General features: G+C 45.1%; 1 protein-coding gene across 1 annotated transcript in view; it reads right to left on the bottom strand.

The window, feature by feature from the left end:
* Positions 1–12,872: 12,872 nt before the first annotated feature.
* TGFB1 (transforming growth factor beta 1) overlaps positions 12,873–19,683 on the bottom strand; it is a 33,280-nt gene continuing 26,469 nt past the window's right edge. The window contains exons 5-7 of the mRNA XM_066582003.1: positions 18,095–18,248; positions 16,677–16,830; positions 12,873–15,824 (exon numbers count right to left, since the gene is read on the bottom strand). Coding sequence (XP_066438100.1) covers positions 15,666–15,824; positions 16,677–16,830; positions 18,095–18,248 — 467 coding nt within the window. The 3' untranslated portion in view covers positions 12,873–15,665. The remainder of the gene's footprint in view (positions 15,825–16,676; positions 16,831–18,094; positions 18,249–19,683) is intronic.

Below are 19,683 nucleotides of genomic sequence, written 5' to 3'. Positions count from 1 at the left end.
ACCGACAGTGCCGACAGGCTAACACTCATCAAGATGAACAAAGCCTGGATTTCCCCAGACTTCTCTTCTCCACCAGCGGACAGCAGCGATACCTAAGCAATACGTAGGCTGCACCCGCGGATGGAAGCATCGTTCTCGCTCACCATCCAAAACGGGGACCTTTCTGCTTCATCAATCTGTGTATAATATTCCTCCTCCTCCTCCTGCTCCTCCTTCTGAAACCTCACATAATCACGCCGAACGGGCAATTTTTCTTAGGCCCACAAGGCTCAGTCATATAATTTTTGTAAACAATTTTTAGACGTTTCAATGCTCATTAAAGCGTTGAATCTTTCACCTCCACCAATTTTTATTTTAACTGGGCTGCCTCCAGGCCTAGTTACCAATTAAGCCACATTAACCAAAGCGATTAATGGGTTTCACCTGCCCTCTTGGTTGGGCATGGGCAATTTTTCTGAGGTACATTAGTACTGTTGGTACACCAATTTTTGTGGGCCCTCGCCTACAGTGTAATCCAATTAATTTTTTGCCCACCTGCATTACAGCTGACGTTACATCAGCTGTGCTGGGCACTGCAATGGGATATATTTATGTACCGCCGGTGGGTTCCAGGGAGCCACCCATGCTGTCGGTCCACACGGAGTTGTAACTACATGTGTCCACTTCTAAAGAACCCCAGTCTGACTGGGGCATGCAGTGTGGGCCGAAGCCCACCTGCATTTAATCAGACGTTACCTCAGCTGTGATGGGCAATGCAATGGGATATATTTATGTACAGCCGGTGGATTCCAGGGAGCCACCCATGCTGTGGGTGCACACGGAATTCCCATTGCGGAGTTGTACCTGCCTGTGACTATTTATAAAAAACCGCGGTCTGACTGGGGCATGCAGACACCTTGACAGAATGAATAGTGTGTGGCACATAGGTTCCCCATTGCTATGCCCACGTGTGCAGCTCCTGATGGCGGTGGCACAGGATTATATTTCTCATTGCTTCTGTACAGCATTGTGGGCTATCGCCCCGCCCCTTTTAAAGAGGGTCGCTGCCTAGCCGTGCCAACCCTCTGCAGTTTGTGCCTGCGGTTCCTCTGGCAAACGCACTTATAAATAGACATGAGTGTGGCATGAGGGCAGCTGAAGGCTGTGCAGGGACACTTTGGTGTGCGCTATGGACACTGGATCGTGCGCGCGCGCGCGGTGGGGGGGGGGGGTTGGGCAGCATGTAACCCAGGAGAAGTGGCAGCAGAGTGTCATGCAGGCAGTGATTGTGCTTTGTTGGAGGTAGTGTGGTGCTTAGCTAAGGTATGCATTGCTAATGAGGGCTTTTCAGAAGTAAAAGTTGTTGGGAGGGGGGGGGCCACTCTTGCCGCTATTGTGGCTTAATAGTGGGCCCTGGGAACTTGAGATGCAGCCCAACATGTCGCCCCTCGCCTGCCCTATCCGTTGCTGTGTCGTTCCCATCACTTTCTTGAATTGCCCAGATTTTCACAAATGAAAACCTTAGCGAGCATCGGCGATATACAAAAATGCTCGAGTCGCCCATTGACTTCAATGGGGTTCGTTACTCGAAACGAACCCTCAAGCATCGCGATAATTTCGTCCCGAGTAACGAGCACCCGAGCATTTTGGTGCTCGCTCATCTCTAATCCTAATGACGACTACCAAGCCATTATCCCACATAGATATATACAAAAAATACATGTAATATATTACCAATGATCAAAAGAGATTCATAAAGAAATGTATTATTGCACACAACCCCTCACATCCACCGATATGTCATCAATAAATGAAAAAAAAGAAAAAAAAATTTTGAAAAAAATTTTTTTTTACAGAAAAAATTTCTAAGTTTAGGGTGCATTCAGACGACCGTACATATATCAGCTAGGTTTTCACACCCGGCCGATATATGGTGTCCTTGTCTGCAGGGGGGGAGGAGGCTGGAAGAGTCGAGAGCAGCGCTTTGAGCTCCCGCCCCCTCTCCGCCCCTCACCACTATTTGCAATAGGAGGGGGTGAGACAGGGGTGGAGCTAAGTCCCAGCACTTAGCTCTGCCCCATCCTGCCCCTCCCACTGCAAATAGTGGCGAGGGGCGGAGAGGGGGACGGGAGCTCAGTTCCTGCTCCTGGCTCTTCCATCCTCTCCCCCCCCTGCAGACAAAGACACCGTATATTGGCTTGGCGTGAAAACCAACCGATATACGGTTGTCTGAAATAGCCCTAACGCTCGCTTTTTAAGCAGAGCCTCTATTTCCTCCCCTCTCCAGCGGAGGTTCGTCGTCAGTAACGCGATGTTATGTTTTTTCTCGTGAAAATGCTTTGGGATCGGCAAATCAAGACATTTTGTGCTTTACTGTTGTGTGATTCGACTCCTGACCTCCATGATTGTCTCACAATCCACATGTAACCAGATGGACGGCGTCCGTGGAGGCGCACGTATAGGGTCTCCCAATCTTATACCTCTTGCCTGTAGATGGATGACAAAGAGCCCCCTTTAACCAGGTCACCGCAGCAGGAACAATGCAGACAGGCGATGTTCCCGCGTCTCAATGTCGCCAGAAGTCTCTGTGTTGATTTACAGTTGGGATATCGGCTTTCGGTCTCGTAGGTTCGGTGGCCTCCTGTATGCCATCATATGCCATCATAGGGCGTTCCGATCCCCCTGGCTAACGTAGACCAATGTCTGTTAATAATGATGATACCTTGCCACTGTATGTTGACATAAAGGAATCCTTTTCATGTTGGATGTTCTCACTTTGGGGGTCAGCAATGCCTCCCGATCAAGCATACACCTCAGATATGAGGGGCGCCGGATAGCCTCTAAAAACTTAGAGGCCATCTGCCCAAGACCATCCATCTAATCACCACAACTCTCATCATCTACAGATCTGCCTGAGATGGAGCCGCATGCCGGGGTCTGCAGCAGACAAACAGTGAGTATATAAGGCCATGTAAGTATATGTTGAAGCCTCTGGCACAGATCCGGCATAAAACCCTGGATGAATTAAAGTGGCAGGCAGCGCTATGTCAGCCAGGCAAATGCCGTTCAGCATGATGGAAGCTGGGCACTGCCCGCCAGGTCTGAGTCTATCATGGGGGGATCCAGCCAGGAGGGGATTCTATTTACCTGATCCAGAAACAGAACAGAAAAACACAAGCCAGGATGGCGCGCTCTAAGGGCAGACCTCTGCACACGTCCCCAGGGATACTTATTGGATACTTATTAGATACTTATTAGATACTTATTAGATACTTATTAGATACTTACTAGATACTTACTAGATACTTATTAGATACTTATTGGATACTTATTGGATACTTATTGGATACTTATTAGATACTTATTAGATACTTACTAGATACTTATTAGATACTTATTAGATACTTACTAGATACTTATTAGATACTTATTAGATACTTACTAGATACTTACTGGATACTTATTGGATACTTATTAGATACTTATTAGATACTTACTAGATACTTACTAGATACTTATTAGATACTTATTAGATACTTACTAGATACTTATTAGATACTTATTAGATACTTACTAGATACTTACTGGATACTTATTGGATACTTATTAGATACTTATTAGATACTTACTAGATACTTACTAGATACTTATTGGATACTTATTAGATACTTAATGGATACTTATTAGATACTTATTAGATACTTACTAGATACTTACTGGATACTTATTGGATACTTATTAGATACTTAATGGATACTTATTAGATACTTATTAGATACTTACTAGATACTTACTAGATACTTATTAGATACTTATTGGATACTTATTGGATACTTATTAGATACTTATTAGATACTTATTAGATACTTACTAGATACTTATTAGATACTTATTGGATACTTATTGGATACTTACTAGATACTTATTAGATACTTACTAGATACTTATACTTATTAGATACTTATTAGATACTTATTGGATACTTACTGGATACTTATTAGATACTTACTAGATACTTACTAGATACTTACTAGATACTTATTAGATACTTATTGGATACTTATTAGATACTTATTGGATACTTCTTCTGGCCACTGCAGATGGTTGCAGTTGAAGTCTTTGCTTAAGCCATGGTGGGTGCAGTAGACATTCGTACTAGCAGGCTGTGTATAGGCCCGCACCGGTAACACACTGACCCCCCTTTTGCGGTTTTGTAGCCAGAGGCAGGAAGTCCACCACGTGACGGCGCTCTGTTATTGTAGCTAAAAACAGCTGTTTCTTCTCTGTCGCCCCGGCGGACCGACCTCTCCCAGCCCGCTGTGTAATGTATGGGGGTCCGGGGGGCAGGACGGGGCACAAAGCCTTTGATTCTTACATACATGACAAAGGTGATGTGTTCCCTGTACAGCTGACAGCCGGGACTATTCCGTATGGGCTGGAGGGGATTTGTGTCTGGGAAAGTATGATATCACGCAGGGACAGGAGGCAATATGGGACGTGAATATACAGAACTGTGTGTAAGCCGGGATCTAGAACAGTAGTACAACCCCGGACGGCCACGACTGTGAATAAACCGGCTCAGTGGGTATTATATTACTGTGATGGGGCTATTATTACTGCGCTCCTACCAGTAACTGATGCCATTGGCGGAGTTTGGGGGGGGGCACATCTCCAGCCTTTGAAGATGAGAAAAAGGGACAAACCTTAAGTGTCAGTTGCTTTACCCCATAACAAAGTCAATAATATGGTCTACCTTATAAAGCCAGCTGTAGTGCCCACATAGCAAAGCCAGCCTGCAGTCGGGCACTTATAACAGCACCAGCAGTGCCTCCATACCAGCTCCACCCTATAACAGTACAGGTATAAGATCATCACCTTCCACCAGTGCACCAAGGTTCCCATAGAAGTCTATGTGGGGTGCACAAACTATACGCTGCGCAATTTTGCAGAAAAAAAAACACATCCGTCTAAATCGCCATCAAGGGGCGGGTTGTGTTCCGCGTGCAAAAACGCATGCCATGAGCACGGGAAAAGTACAGTAAAATACGCAGACACGCGCAAAAAGACTTGTTTATGGTGCAAATACATTGCACTGAGGCGTGCGCAATTGTGCATACACCCATGTGAAGAAGCCCCAATTATAATAGTGTCAGCCTCTAATAATACCGCCATAGCAGCTCACATACACCGCAAGCCTGCAACAGAACAAACACTGTCCTACCAAAAGTAATTGGACACCCGAACAGGAATCAAAAGTAGTATTTATTTAAATGGATTAACCCTTTCCACTCCAATTTGTATCCTGGCTTTCCTAGGGGGCTTACTCTTGCTGCCATTATACAACAGCGCTATATGCTGGCTAAAGCCAGTACTGCATGAGATGACACGTTGGATAGGCTCCGACAGCAGAGGGGCTGGCAATATTCAGTAAGAGAACCCTGACAGACGTCTTCCAACATCGGAGCTGTACAGCCTTAAATCATAATGTATTTAGTAGAGATGAGCAAACATGCTCGTTTAGGACAATTACTCGATCGAGCATCGCTTTTTTCGAGTAACTGCCTACTTGGGCAAAAAGATTCAGGGTTCCGGGGGGCGGCGGGGTAGAGCGGGGGGTAGCAGGGGGGAATAGGGGGGAGCTCTCTCTTTCCCCCGCACTCCCCACTGCGACTCCCCCGCTCCCCCCCAGCGCCCCTGAATCTTTTCGCCCGATTAAGCAGTTACTCAAAAAAAGTGATGCTCCATCGAGTAATTGCTCTAAATAAGCACATTCGCTCATCTCTAGTCTTTAGACATCAGACAGTGGATTGGAAAGGGTTAATACTCTGTGGGGCTCCTATGGCCCTAATGACATCGGATACTTTCTACAAACGTCTAATACACTTCAGCTGGTATTTCCCTCCATTCACCCCGCAAACATCTGACAAGTTCTCTCAAAGAAGATAGACAATGGTCATATTTCCTGACCTGCTGGGAATGGTCAGCAATACTTCCAACAAGACAACGCACCTTGTCACACATCCAACGCTGGTGTACGTTGGTTTGAGGATATGGATAGCACGCGATTGAACCGACCTGTACAGAGTCCCAACCTGAACATCTTTGGGATGAACTGGAATGTCAGGTCAGGAAATATGAACAGCGTCCTTCTTTTTTGAGAGAACTTGTCAGACGTTTGCAGGATGAATGGAGGGAAATACCAGCTGAAGCTTATCAGATGTTAGCAGAGAGCATGCCACAGAGAGTATCCAATGTCGTTAGGGCCATAAGGGCATTATACGAAAATAGATGCTACTTTTGATTCTCAGGTGTCCAATTACTTTTGGTAGAGTCATGTATAACAGTGTCCGCTTCCATCAGTACCTCCACAACTGATCTACCCTACAACAGTGTACTTAGGGCATTGAAGCGGATGGGAGCTGCACAACCTGCCATCTGTTACTGCTTCTCGTTAGCTAATTAGCAAGGATCCCGAGCGGCGGACCCTGCCAATCTGCTATTGGTGACTTTTCCTGAGGATAGGCCATCCATGGTTTTTCTTCTGGAAACCCCCTTTAACTCTGTGCACTCTGCGTCTATGCAGGAGATTGGCAATCAGCATCAACACTTGGAGCGCGCAGCTAATTATACTAGATTGTCGCACAGAACCGCAGTGCGGAGCGCAAGAACAGCATCGTCCTTTCATAATATCAGACTGCTGTATGGTTGGAGTTTTCAATCTTTGGATGAAGAATGTTTACCTTCACTGACAGCAAGCAGAGATCGTGAAAGTGGTGAGAAATTGCAATCCACAGTGTATGAGAGCGTCTGTCTGTTGTGCAGTCAGCATATCAGCATTGGACAGAAGGTCAGTATTTCCTGGATTGCACTGACAGCGATGCGAAGATGAGGGATGAATCAGCAGATGGACGGCAGACGAAGGCCATCATATCCCTCCTGGAACTATACTTAGAACTCGCAGCTGCTTCTCTGGCCTTTGAAGAGCGATATCTGTCAGTGGGTAATGTAGGGGTGTAATGCCAGGGGGAATGAGAGCGGGCATGGCTGGCTTCAAACTTACCAGTCAGGGAATGCCAGCGATCCAGGATAATGAATAGCGTGTGACTCTCCTCTGTTAGATTGGTCATGAATACACAAGACCCAACAAAGCCCGGGCACAATGCATGTGAGTCACAGTGTAGCAATGATGGCACTTGTAACCCCGCCAGCTCTGTTACAATGTCTCAGCATTCTCCTGTCTGTCACCCCGCAGTGAAGGGACAGATGTCTTGACTCAGATACAATCTGTGCCACCTTACAGAGGGGAGGGCAGAGTAAAGTCCTTTTACACGGGCTGATAATTGGGCACGACCGTTTGTTTAACCAATCTCAACTGGGCGCTGAATGAGCAAACGCTTGTTCGTTAGCCAATCGGATCTTTGATGTAGGCACTTCTGTGATTGGGAGATGTGCTGCCGACAAATGCGGTCTGTATAAGTAAAGTCCGCTGGTGCGAGCGCCGAGTCATGGCCGACTCCTAGGGTGACGACACATCGTGGCGTTTTCTGGGCAGACTGTTTTTGTGGGGTGGTTTGCCATCGCCTCCGCAGTCATCTTTACCCCCCACCACGATGGGTACTCATTTTACTGACCTCAGAAGGTTGACTCAACCTAGCGAGGATTGAACCCACGAGCAAGAGCTGCCTTCACGCTCTGCCCCACATGAGGCTCCGTATAGGCAACCAACTGTCTGTTCCCAAACTGGTGATGATCTGTCCATTTCACCACATTAATAAGCACTGATCAACATGCTAAATTGCCGAATGGCACTCATTACCTGGGCATATTAATACCACCTTACAGGATAGGGCATAACTCACCGCTGAAACCCTCGCCAATCTCCTCATTGTGGAGTTACTGCACCCCTCAGGGAGGAAGAGACTGAATGGGACTGCCAGGATATCCGAGCGGCACCCGTTGAAATGAATGTAGCACTGACTAACACTTCATTCAGAGTGATGTCACTGCAGGGAGAGATCGGCGGGGGGCTCAGCAGTGAGACTCTCCTACCAATCAGCAAACTATCCCTTATCCTTTGGATGGGGAATAACGTCAAAATCTGGACTCACCTATTGATATATCCTCAGGATCTTCACCGATGAGCACCACTGTCACTATGTCATACCAGGCACAGCGCCATGCACAGTATAGTGGCTGTACCTGGTATTGCCTCAGAAGAGGCTGTAGCACTCACCTGAATTCCCTGATCGTCAGGAATCATGAGCTGCGAATCCCCTCGATCAACTGTTGATGACCCATTAAGTGTATAGCTCCCAACCATGCCACCCTGCAGATAGAGGGGCAGAGTCCATGTACCATTGCAGACTATATGTGTCGTATCTCCAGTGTTTAGCACTCACATTGCTACATGTATCCTACAGCAGATGTAATGTATAGTCTGCTGTCTAACGGGTGTCTTGTAGTCTGAACTCTACCTTCGGTCTCTGACCCCTGTGTGCAATCACTTCCATGAGACTCTCAGAATCCTTTTTGTATCTTTTTACAATGTACAGTTGAAAAACGACATATGTCTATCAAGTTTAATCAAGGGATTGTAAAGGAAATGGACAAAGGGGAGGGGCATCAACAAACTCTAGGAAAGTGTCCCCCATAAACAATGAGCCAATCAACCCCAAAATGGAAAAATGTTTTCTTCTGATCCCCGGTGGTAAACAAACTGGATCAACTTTCAGAACAAGAATTCTATACATTTCCATAAGTTTTAGCCTCCAGCTGGCACACAGCACTGGCCTATGACTAGTGGCCCATCCTAAGGGTGAAGAGACATGGTGCCGCTGGACGCACGCAGCCAAATCATGTGCACACAAATTAGTGGCAAAATTGTGTGTACCCATTGGCCACCACAGGAGTGTGTGATCTAACCGTGTCAGGCCGTGCCTGTTTCTTTTCTGAACCTGTATATCTAGTTAACATAAATATGACTCCACAACTATCCTCAGTACATATATATACAGCACCAGAACCAAGCTCATAACATAAATACAGCCACAGAACCAAGCTCATAACATAAATGACTTCACAACTATCCTCAGTACATATATATACAGCCACAGAACCAAGCTCATAACATAAATATGACTCCACAACTATCCTCAGTATATATATATATATATATATATATATATATATATATATACATACAGCACCAGAACCAAGCTCATAACATAAATACAGCCACAGAACCAAGCTTATAACAAATATGACTCCACAACTATCCTCAGTACATATATATACAGCACCAGAACCAAGCTCATAACATAAATACAGCCACAGAACCAAGCTCATAATATAAATACAGCACCATAAGCAACCTCATAGTATTAATACAGAACCAGAACACAGCTCAATACATAAATACAGCACCAAGAACTACATTCCTTCACTATAAGGCTGGGTTCACACGGGACGGATTTGCCGCGGAAATTCTGTGCAGAATGTTTGTGCGGCAAATCCGCCCGCCGCTCCTAATCCCAGGATTAGCCATCCATGTGGATGAGATTTTGCAAAAATCTTGTCTACACGGGGCGGCCAATCCATCACAGAAAAGCTGGGTGGAACCAGCGATGTGGCGCGGAATTGACAGCCGTAGCATGTCAATTCTTTTTTTTTCCCCGTTGTGGCCTCACTCCTTTCTAGGGGAAGAGAAAGCCGCGAACGGAATGCCAGCGGCTGAACCGCTTCAAAACCCGTGGCAAAATGCTGCGGCTCTCCTGCAGAAATCACGCAGCTCTTCAATGCGGCCAAGCCGCGAGATTTCCGTCCCGTGGGAACCCAGCCTGAGGCTAGTTTCAGACATGGGTATTGTGGGTGTGCTTTTGCACTCATAATAACGATGAGTGTCCCGGCCTGACTCCAACTCACAGCATCATAGAGAGCTATGAAATGAGTGGGCTGAGGCTAGAAGCTGGAGCTAGACGTAGAACTCTTAGGGCCCCAAGGCAGAACTCATAATAGGGCCCCTCAAACTGTTTAATATCTATATCCTACAACTTGTATAACACTTCAGTCTTAGATACCGCGGCTCGGCTCTAGCATAAACATGGCAGTAATCAAACAATAGATATCAGTTCTATGCAGGTATAGTGATGTAAGTGCAGCTACCTCCAGTCATCACCCATAATAATAGTGCCCCTGCTGAGGTCCTACTAAATAATAGTGCCCCTGCTGAGGTCCTACTAAGTAATAGTGCCCCTGCTGAGGTCCCACTAAGAAATACTGCCCCTGCTGAGGTCCCACTAAGAAATACTGCCCCTGCTGAGGTCCTACTAAATAATAGTAACCCTTTTGGAACCCAGGAGAGTTCATGCCCTCCTGTCCCCCAACCAAGCCTGCCCCTAACAGTTCTTATGGTAAAGACGTCTTGTCATCACTAGAGGTTGAACCCTTTTTTCTCCATGCAGAACGCGTTTCCGGGGATTTTCTTGGACTTCTGTTTTTGTATCTTGTTCCTTGTTTATGTAATTACACATTAGAATCAAGGAGGGAAAATGTTTTAATGTCTCATTTAGTCTTTCATCAGAATTGGAAATCCCAAACTTCAATGGTACACTTAGTCACCTTGTACCTGGGACTTTCAGGATGATGATGTCACTGGCAGGAAGCGAAGGATTGTAGTAATACAAAGTCCTCCAGGTCAGACAGCAAAGGGTGAAACAGGAGGAATAGTTGGGGTTGGAAAGTCGGACTGTCACACTTCGGACTTCAGCACCTCTAATTTTCCCCACATCATCTCCAGCTCCTACTCCCTCATCAATGACTCGCTGGTAACAATTAGTAATAGCACATTTCCTGTAGTAAGATGGTAACCTCAGGCTTAGTGTGTTTATCAATATTTGATTGTTTTAGTTTGAAGTTGGTAAATTTCCACTAACCACCCAAAACTGACTCAACAGCCCTGGGAACCACTGCTCCTCCACCTCTCAGAGGGCTCCTCGGCTGTTTTGTACATTTCATATATCATTATATTTGGGACGGATCAGATGACCATATGGGGAATCTATTAGTCACTTATGGCTTCCATGTTCCCTTGGAGTTTTTGCTTTGACTTCAGTTAGGGTCGAGGGTTAGGGTATGCTGGATTATAGATTGATACGAATATTCAGGTTGGCCCATGTCTAAAACCCAAATGCCCTGGCCTCTATTTTTCTAGTAGTAGCATCACTATGACCACAAGAAATGACTGACATCGCAGTCCAGTAGTGTTACAAATGATGAGTGAAGAATGACCACAAAGACCATCTCCCACTGGGGGACCCAATATACTCATGCATTGCTTCTGCAGTCGATTGATTACAACTTTGATTCTCTTGGTTGGAGGGAGATTGCTGCTGTTTTCCCCACAAATTGCAAAATAGTCTCATTATAAGCAACCTTTCTGCTTAGAAGGTGACACTATGTTGGTGAAGAGGGCTCCAGGGCAGAAGGGTCCTCTGGCAGGAGCTTGTCTAGCCTAGACTCGGGGGAATGCACAGGGCTCAGTGGCTCGGCTACCCGTTACAAAACAGTCATTGGGTAGTCTCTAGCAAAGGCCTGGTCACATGGCTTGTTGGGGATCCTGCAGCGGGTCGGTACTCCTTTCCGGACAGACCACATGGCTCGGCAAAACTTTGTAAACTTTTATACAGTCAACAGGAAACAGGAAGATAGCTTCTTGACAACAGCTGCATGGGGGGAAGTTAACAGAGGGTGCAGCTGTAGGTTCTTTCGGTACAGAATGCCTTTTGTCTTGTCACAGGTAAGTACATCTCCACTTCGCGGTATCGCAGGCTACAATGTATCTGCCGTCTGAAGCACAACTGATTCATCGGCATTGGTCATGGTCCTCAGAAGCTCATGAAGATTCAGCTCCCCCTGTTCAACCACTCAGTTCAGCTGCTTCACACTTGCTTCTCCGTGGGGCTCTTTTTATTAGTTTGGAGTTGCCTATCAACAAACCTCTTGCCCTACTGCATCCACATGCCAACTCACCCCCATACCTGAAGGCACACATTTTCTTAAAGGAACAGTTGCAACAATAACTTTCCTTTATCACTGGTGGAATATGCACCACAATACGTAGACATTTCCTCATGCCACATAACATTTGTAAATCCCTCTTACATTGGTCCCCCTAAAAACAAGGAGAAGCATCGTGGTCAGTCCTAGGAAGCTCAGCACTTGCATAAATTATTCATTAGGGATTCTGACGCCATAATGAGTGACTACAATGGGGAAGCCAAGGTGCTACCAAGTTCCTGTGGGCAGTCATGTGGTACAGCACCCGGTATATGTTGGCCCTTGGGTTTTAGAGTCAGAGTGAGCCACCTATTTTTCCCACCCTTCAACAAACCTACAGCAGGTTTGCCCAGGCCTCCTCAGGCTCCCGCTATCTGCCCATACTGTCCTACTGATGCCGCCTGTCTGTTGGCATAAATAATAGAATTATATTACAGCACTACTATTTGATGCATTAAAAATGGTGGAGAACATTTACATTTCAAAGTGTGATTCCCAAGGGAACATATGTTTTTGGTTTGATCCCCACAAGTCCTATCAATCAGCAGATGAGAAAGGACTGTGGTATTGACTGGAGTGCCACATTGCCTTCATTGCCCCACATGTGGTTGTGCTTTGCACTGCAAACCACCTACATCTCATTTGTGATGAGTTGTAGTACTAGTCACAGCCACTTGTACAAGGTGGTGCTGCGTCAGGTACAACAGAGAGAGTACTGACACTCCACTGCTTTCCTTCTGGTGATTAGTGGACGATCCCCATTGATCCCAGAAGGACATGTCATCAGTAGAAATACCTGAGAAATCCCCTTAGGAGTAACAAAAAAACCTGCCAGAATGTTTTTCATTTCCAAGTACCTCTTTATTTATGAACATTTTGAACTTTTTCTTTAAATAAGAAAGACAAACTATATAAAAAACACATTAAAAAACAAACAACGATTTGATTCCTCGTAGAAATGACTTGCCTTCTCATCCCTTGAGGTTTGCAGACTTCTACTGAGCGTTTACATCCCACCCCAAATGTATCCACCAAAAAGTCATCTGTTTTCCTTGTTTTCCATTTTTGGTTCACTTTTCCCTGAGTAGACACCATATTCATTTCCATTCAATCCATTGCTCCATCCAGCCTCACAAATAAGCTGCCTTATGCTGAATGGGGCGGGGCTACAATATCCGATGGCTCGCGGATGAGAATGGCGCTTTTTGGGGGCAACAAATAGGCCCTTTTTTCTAAACTTATTCCACCCCTTTAATACTTTACTCCTTTTCCAAGTTAAATGACATGCGGTAAGTTGGCTCCACTTTCGCCCCACCTTAGTCTTGTAAGATCTCTGAGGGGCGTCAAACTTTATAGTCTCTGAGGAAGCTACGATTGATAGAACGGTTTAAAGGCCGGCTGACTCATACAAGGACCTGCCCTTTCTATATGGACCTTATGGAGCGTGAAGCCGTGTCAGGCCAGTAGTTCTGAATACATGATGCCCTAACAGAGCTTATCGAAATGCACAGTGGACCAAATAGCAGCATGATGGCGCAGGCCCATGTTCAGTCATGCCCCCAGCCTTATCACTGCCTAATCTACAATACAATTCAGCACAACAGATGAAGTCCATATAGACAACATCCGGGGTGTCATGGGTTTACCACCGCTGGGGCCATGCTCGGCAGTAGTAGCGGGCGCGTGGTTTGTGCTCTAATAAACAGGAAAGGCTTCCACTTCAGGAAACCTCTATTTAGATATTTGTGAACCTCTTACATGTATTATATGTGTATTGGTCCTCCATATGTACTGAATGTCAGACTACAAGCTCCTGGGCCCAGTGCAAAAACTGTGCCGTTGGCCCTCAAATACCTTATAGCATTTATAATACTAATGTCTTCTGATGAAGCAGAAGATCCTTTGGGCCTCTTAGGCTCCTGGGTTTGATAGGAACTGCTACCACACTGTGCCCCCTATGGTAACCCCCCTGCCGAATGTTAGTGTATGATAATTAAAGTAGTCTGACTGTAACAATGTATTTTTAATCATCTGGCCAAGCTATAAAGTAACAGAAGAAACAGTGCGGCGGCGCCGGTGATGATCCCGGTCTGTGTGGACAGTGGAAGTCGGAGACTATTGCAGCCAATCAGAGGCTGCAACATTAACGCCTGTTCTCCTGGCCTCAGCGCTCACATCCTGGGCGCCATGATGCCAGGACTTTGAAATGGTGGCACTGCACCCTCTGATTGGCTGCAGTGGTCACATGACTTCCACTGTCAAAACGGACTGGCATTGTCACCAGAGCCGCTGCACTGTTTCCTGGGGTGAGAAGAGAGGTGAGTATTGTTTCTTCTGTAATTTAATAGCATAGCCAGATGTTTACATTTCTTTTAAATGGCGGACAACATCTATAAAGGCTTGAAAGCGTGTAAGATACAACGGTCCTGCAATATTGTAAAGGAGGTATTAGGGGCAAACGATTCAGGAGCCACATCTATTAGGCTTAGTGTAAAATAGTCTTTAGAGGACTAAGCATGACAATCCATTAATATCAATGGGAACAGTGTCATGCTTCATTTCACCTGTGGTGGCGCTGTAGGGAAATTGAACCCTCAACGGATTATGGCTGATCCCTCTGGGGTCTTAGCAGTAGGATCAACGTATTGTCAGGAGGCCTTTCAAAAAAAGAGATAGGCTAAAGGGGGCATTTTGTTAAAGTCACCCAAAGGAACCGAGTGCTGAAAGCAACGAACGCTAAGTCCACCCTGAAGTACAGCCAAGTTACCAAATAATTGGGTCGAGGAAGACATTGGGTTCATCAAGACTATAACCTAACTGTACTTAAGAGGTTTCCATTACCTGAAGAGGAGCAAAAGAGTTTTTTCAATAATGAGTAGTCAGTAAATCTCCGCTTATGGTGACCAAGGAAGGAGATCCAGATCTGCACCTCTGTCCAGCTTACTTTCTTCTCTAACCCAAGGGTCAAGTCTTGTATAATTATCAAGGCAGGGCTTACCCTACCTGTAGAACTCTATATATACAACAGCATCAAATATGGCATTGTTATTTCATGTAAAAAGTGTGTACATACATATACATATATATATGAAGGGTACGAAGAGACGTCTAGTGACGTAGCTGGAGGGGGGCAGCACTGGGGACAATAAGGCAGTTGACTTGTTTCCTGATGCCACACAATGGAGTCCGGCAGCTCATGAGTTATTAATATTATTGGACTGGGTTCGAAAAGTTCCAAGCTGGGAGTCTACATGACCCATATACTGTATGCGTTGTAGTATAATCCACAGCCCTATTTTTCCATATTGACTTTATAGTTGGTACCACGGGATGTACATGAAGGTCTGTTCTTTAAGTTTGGCAGGTCCTGTTTTTGCTGAGCTGTTAGGTTCATTGTTCCTTCTCATATATGGGATGGTGGTGGTAGACTATCATCGTTCTATGTAACAGAAGAGTCTTTGCTGATCTTTGACCTCTATTCCAAGAAGAACCTCGCTGTTGACATCAGGTTCAAATACAGAGGGGTGGAGGGTGAAAACAAGTGTTGGCCACAGGTCATTATGACTAAAGTATGTTAAGGGAGAGTCCAGTACCATATTGTTTCCTTAACCTTTAACCTCCAGTATGAAGTCTCAGCTGCACTGACAAGACCGTACCACCATGTTCGACAGTTTCTCCACCTTTGCTGTTCGACCAACATAGTAGATAATAGGGAGGGGATCCAAGACATCTGGAACGCAGCATGGGGAGATGGATGCGCCCGGATTGTTCTGATTATAGAGGGACAGGACCTGAAACATTGATAGAGTCTGTGTCAATATAGGGTCTACTGTCATTATACACTGCTCAAAAAAAATTAAGGAAACACTTAAATCCCCCATCAGGTCTCAAGAATCTCAGTCGTCTCCGGACTCTTTCACATCTGCTCAGTGTGAATCTGCTCTTATCTGTGCAGAGAACGGGGCACCCATTGAGGACCTGCCAATTCTGGTGTTCTCTGGCCAATGCCAACCAAGTTGCACTATGCTGGGCTGTGAGCGTAGGTCCCACTGCAGGACGACAGGCCCTCGTGCCGCCCTCGTGGAGTCTGTTTATGGCAGTTTGGTCAAAAACATGCAGGACAGTAGCCACTGTAGGTCATTTGGTAGGGCTCTTCCAGTCCTGATGCTGAGTTGGTGCCCTCCTACAGCCATGTCCAGCTCTCCTCATGTAACGGCCCATGTCCTAGTATCTGCTCTACGCTCTTGAGACTGTACTGGGGGGCACAGCAAACCTTCGTGCGACAGCATGTATGATTGGGTTGCATGTAGTGCCTCATGCTTCCCATAATGACAAGGAGACCAGCAAAACTAACAAGAATACGTCAGGAAGAATAAGGAGAGAGGATTGTCTCCATTCCCTTTTTGGGGGTTATTTTACTGTCGTCACCAAAGCAGGTGAAATTGATTCCTAATCGCCTCTGCGTTCTAATTGGACAGATTGATATCCCTGACGCTTAAGTGACTTAAGTGATGTTTAAGCATTCCCTTATCTCTTGAGCAGCACACATCTTCCATCTTGTCTCATGGCCCCTCATGTCTTTATCATGCTGCAGTCGGACATACCAACCAGGTAATCACTAGGTCTGATCTCGTCATACTTACTCTGCTGTATTGTTTGTCCATGCTCCAGATAAAGGGGCAGTTCCCCAGGCAGTAATTTGCCTCATAGCCCTTCGGTTCATGAATCCACTTCCACCCAAGGTCCTTGCGGAAGTTGATGTAGAGGGGTTTTACGCAGCAGTTTTTTCCAGTATTCCTGCAAATTAAATACACGAGTTAAAATGGTATTTTGGCCCTTTTTGAACTGATGACCTATCCAGAGGAAAGGTCACCAATAGTTGATGGATGGGGATTTGCTGCTTGGGATCCCCATCCATCAGCTGTCAGGGCAGGAAGTGGGAGCGCCGATTTCACTCCTGTTGATTTCACTGGGAGGACCACACTTCTATTGCACTTCCTGCTTCTCTCCTCATCAGGTTTGGACGCCCGATCGTGTCCATAACAGGAACAGGAAGTGGAATAGCAGCGCGGCACTCCCATTAATTTCAATAGGAGTGAAGCCGGCGCTCCCACTTCCTGCTCTGACCGCTGATGTTAATGTCCGGCCGCTGCAATCCTCGTCCATCACACCACAATACCCTTTTAAGTCACTAACATCCTGTGGAGAATGAAAACTGCTCTGCATTACTCCACTATCTAGGAGGAACCTATTGCATGTTCATCCTAATCCTCCTGATTCAGCTACTACATATGTCAACTATGGCAAGGTCAAATGTTGTGGCCAATGTTATGCCGACTTCTACTTAGGGTCTGTGGACAGCTTAATGACAATCCCGAAGAGCAAAGGCATAACCTGAAGCTCCTGGGCCCCAATGCAAAATCTGTAACAGGGCCCCAATTATAATGCTTCATTTATAGAACTGGGCTCCCTATATGGGGAGGACAGACTTTATGGACCCCTTAAGCCTCCAGGGCCCGAGTCTGGCTGCATCCTCTGCCCCCCTTAATAGTACGCCCCTGCCTAAGAAGGTTATAATGCTGATTAATATTCTCATGTGGGATGTTGGATAAATGCTCTGTGCAATGAAGCCCTTGTAGATCGGTAACATATATGCCATAAATGTATAATCAGTAAGGGGCCAGACGAAGGCAGAACTAAGGTTAGGGAACCTGCCATTCTCCCAATAAGAGGTGTCCCCCCACTCCCCCACACACCTATCAGACATTTATATCCAGCGAATATACTATAAATATATATGGCAGGAAGAGTCTTTTACCATATACAAACAAAACAGGAATTACACTGCAAACCCAAGTGGGCAGCATGGTGGCTCAGTGGTTAACACTGTTACCTTGCAGTGCTGGGGTCCGAGATGCAAAACCTACCAAGGACAAAATCTGCATGGAGTTTGAGTGTTCTCCCTGTGTTTGCATTGGTTTCCCCTTAGTACTCTGCCCCCCCCCCACCCCACCCTAAAAACATACCGAATAAGTATGCACTATATAAAATAAGTACTGACGTGTTGCGACAGTATTCCTCGTTCACGCCTCGCTTTCTACGGCTGCTGGCTCCTTGCTCGTTCCGCCCTTTGGGGGTGTATGTAATTAGTAGAAAAGGTTTGTATTTCGCATAATCGCTGAGACCGGCCAGGTCGCCTCGCGTTTTGTCAAAAGCTGAAATAAAACAAAGAATTTACATTTTCACCTTTGGGTAGAGGAGGTAGAAGTCTGATATACCCTGATATACCATATCAATATTCTGTATGACTAGGACACACATGGCACTGATATGTAGCATACGCAGCAGGAACTCAGAATCTATCTATATATCTCTCTATCTAATACCGTATCTATCTATCTCATATCTCTCTAATATCTATCTATCTCACATCTATATCTATCTATCTCCTATCTATCTATCTATCTATCTATCTATCTATCTATCTATCTATCTATCTCCTATCTATCTGTCTCCTATCTATCTATCTCCTATCTATCTATCTATCTATCTATCTATCTATCTATCTATCTCCTATCTATCTCACATCTATATCTATCTATCTATCTCCTATCTATCTATCTATCTCCTATCTATCTATCTATCTATCTATCTATCTATCTATCTATCTATCTATCTATCTATCTATCTATCTCATATCTATCTATTATCTATCTATCTCATATCACTCTATCTAATATCTATTTCACAGAGGCAGTAAGGTCCCAATTACTTAATTAAGCTCACTTTTAGGACCCAAAAATATAAATTCATAAAAATTAACTTTTAATAAATATTGCTTAAAAACCTTATGGACACACAAAAAATAAAAAATAAAAATCCACTATCCGGTAGGGAATGTGAAATTGTATCATACAGTAACACTTCAAGATCAGTATCGATCTTGGACGTTTTCTTTATTATGTCTTTTACGTCCAAAAGATAGCTCTTTTTTTGGGGGGGTTTCTTGGTTTTAATGTTCCAAAAAACCTATGCATTTTTTCCGAACCTGAACATGATGTCGTAATCAGCCGGAATCTACATGCAACTCATATAGTCCAATGTATAATAGACATGAGATGTTTTTATGTACAGAATAGACCTTGTAATTGCCCAGATGTTTTTATGTATAGATTAGGACTATAATCCATTAGAGGCAATGAGTAAGTATAGGTAAGCTACTGTATTGAATTAGCACCCCACTATGAGGAGTGATCGCTGCAATAATACCTCTTAAGCTGATATGCGGTACTTAATAGCCTAATAATATTTCCTAGAGGAACAGTGCCCAGTTATCACTTAGAGTGATGTCTTGGTCAATACCCAGATAGTCTGCGCACTAAAAAAAGTTCCCCAGGTAATACTCCATATCAGCTTAAGAGGTATTATTGCAGCGATCACTCCTCATAGTGGGGTGCTAATTCAATACAGTAGCTTACCTATACTTACTCATTGCCTCTAATGGATTATAGTCCTAATCTATAAACAATTTTCTATACTCAGTTGATGACTGATAACCCTTTCTCCAGGGAATCATCCCAGGAGATACTTGAGCCCCTGAGGAGCCCACGCAGTGGGCGAAACGCGTAGGGCAATTACAAGGTCTATTCT

This window comes from Eleutherodactylus coqui, chromosome 10 (genome assembly GCF_035609145.1).
Source record: "Eleutherodactylus coqui strain aEleCoq1 chromosome 10, aEleCoq1.hap1, whole genome shotgun sequence".
Classification (NCBI taxonomy): domain Eukaryota; kingdom Metazoa; phylum Chordata; class Amphibia; order Anura; family Eleutherodactylidae; genus Eleutherodactylus; species Eleutherodactylus coqui.
Note: the sequence above shows the minus strand (reverse complement) of the source record. Positions and strands in the feature narration are given on the sequence as shown.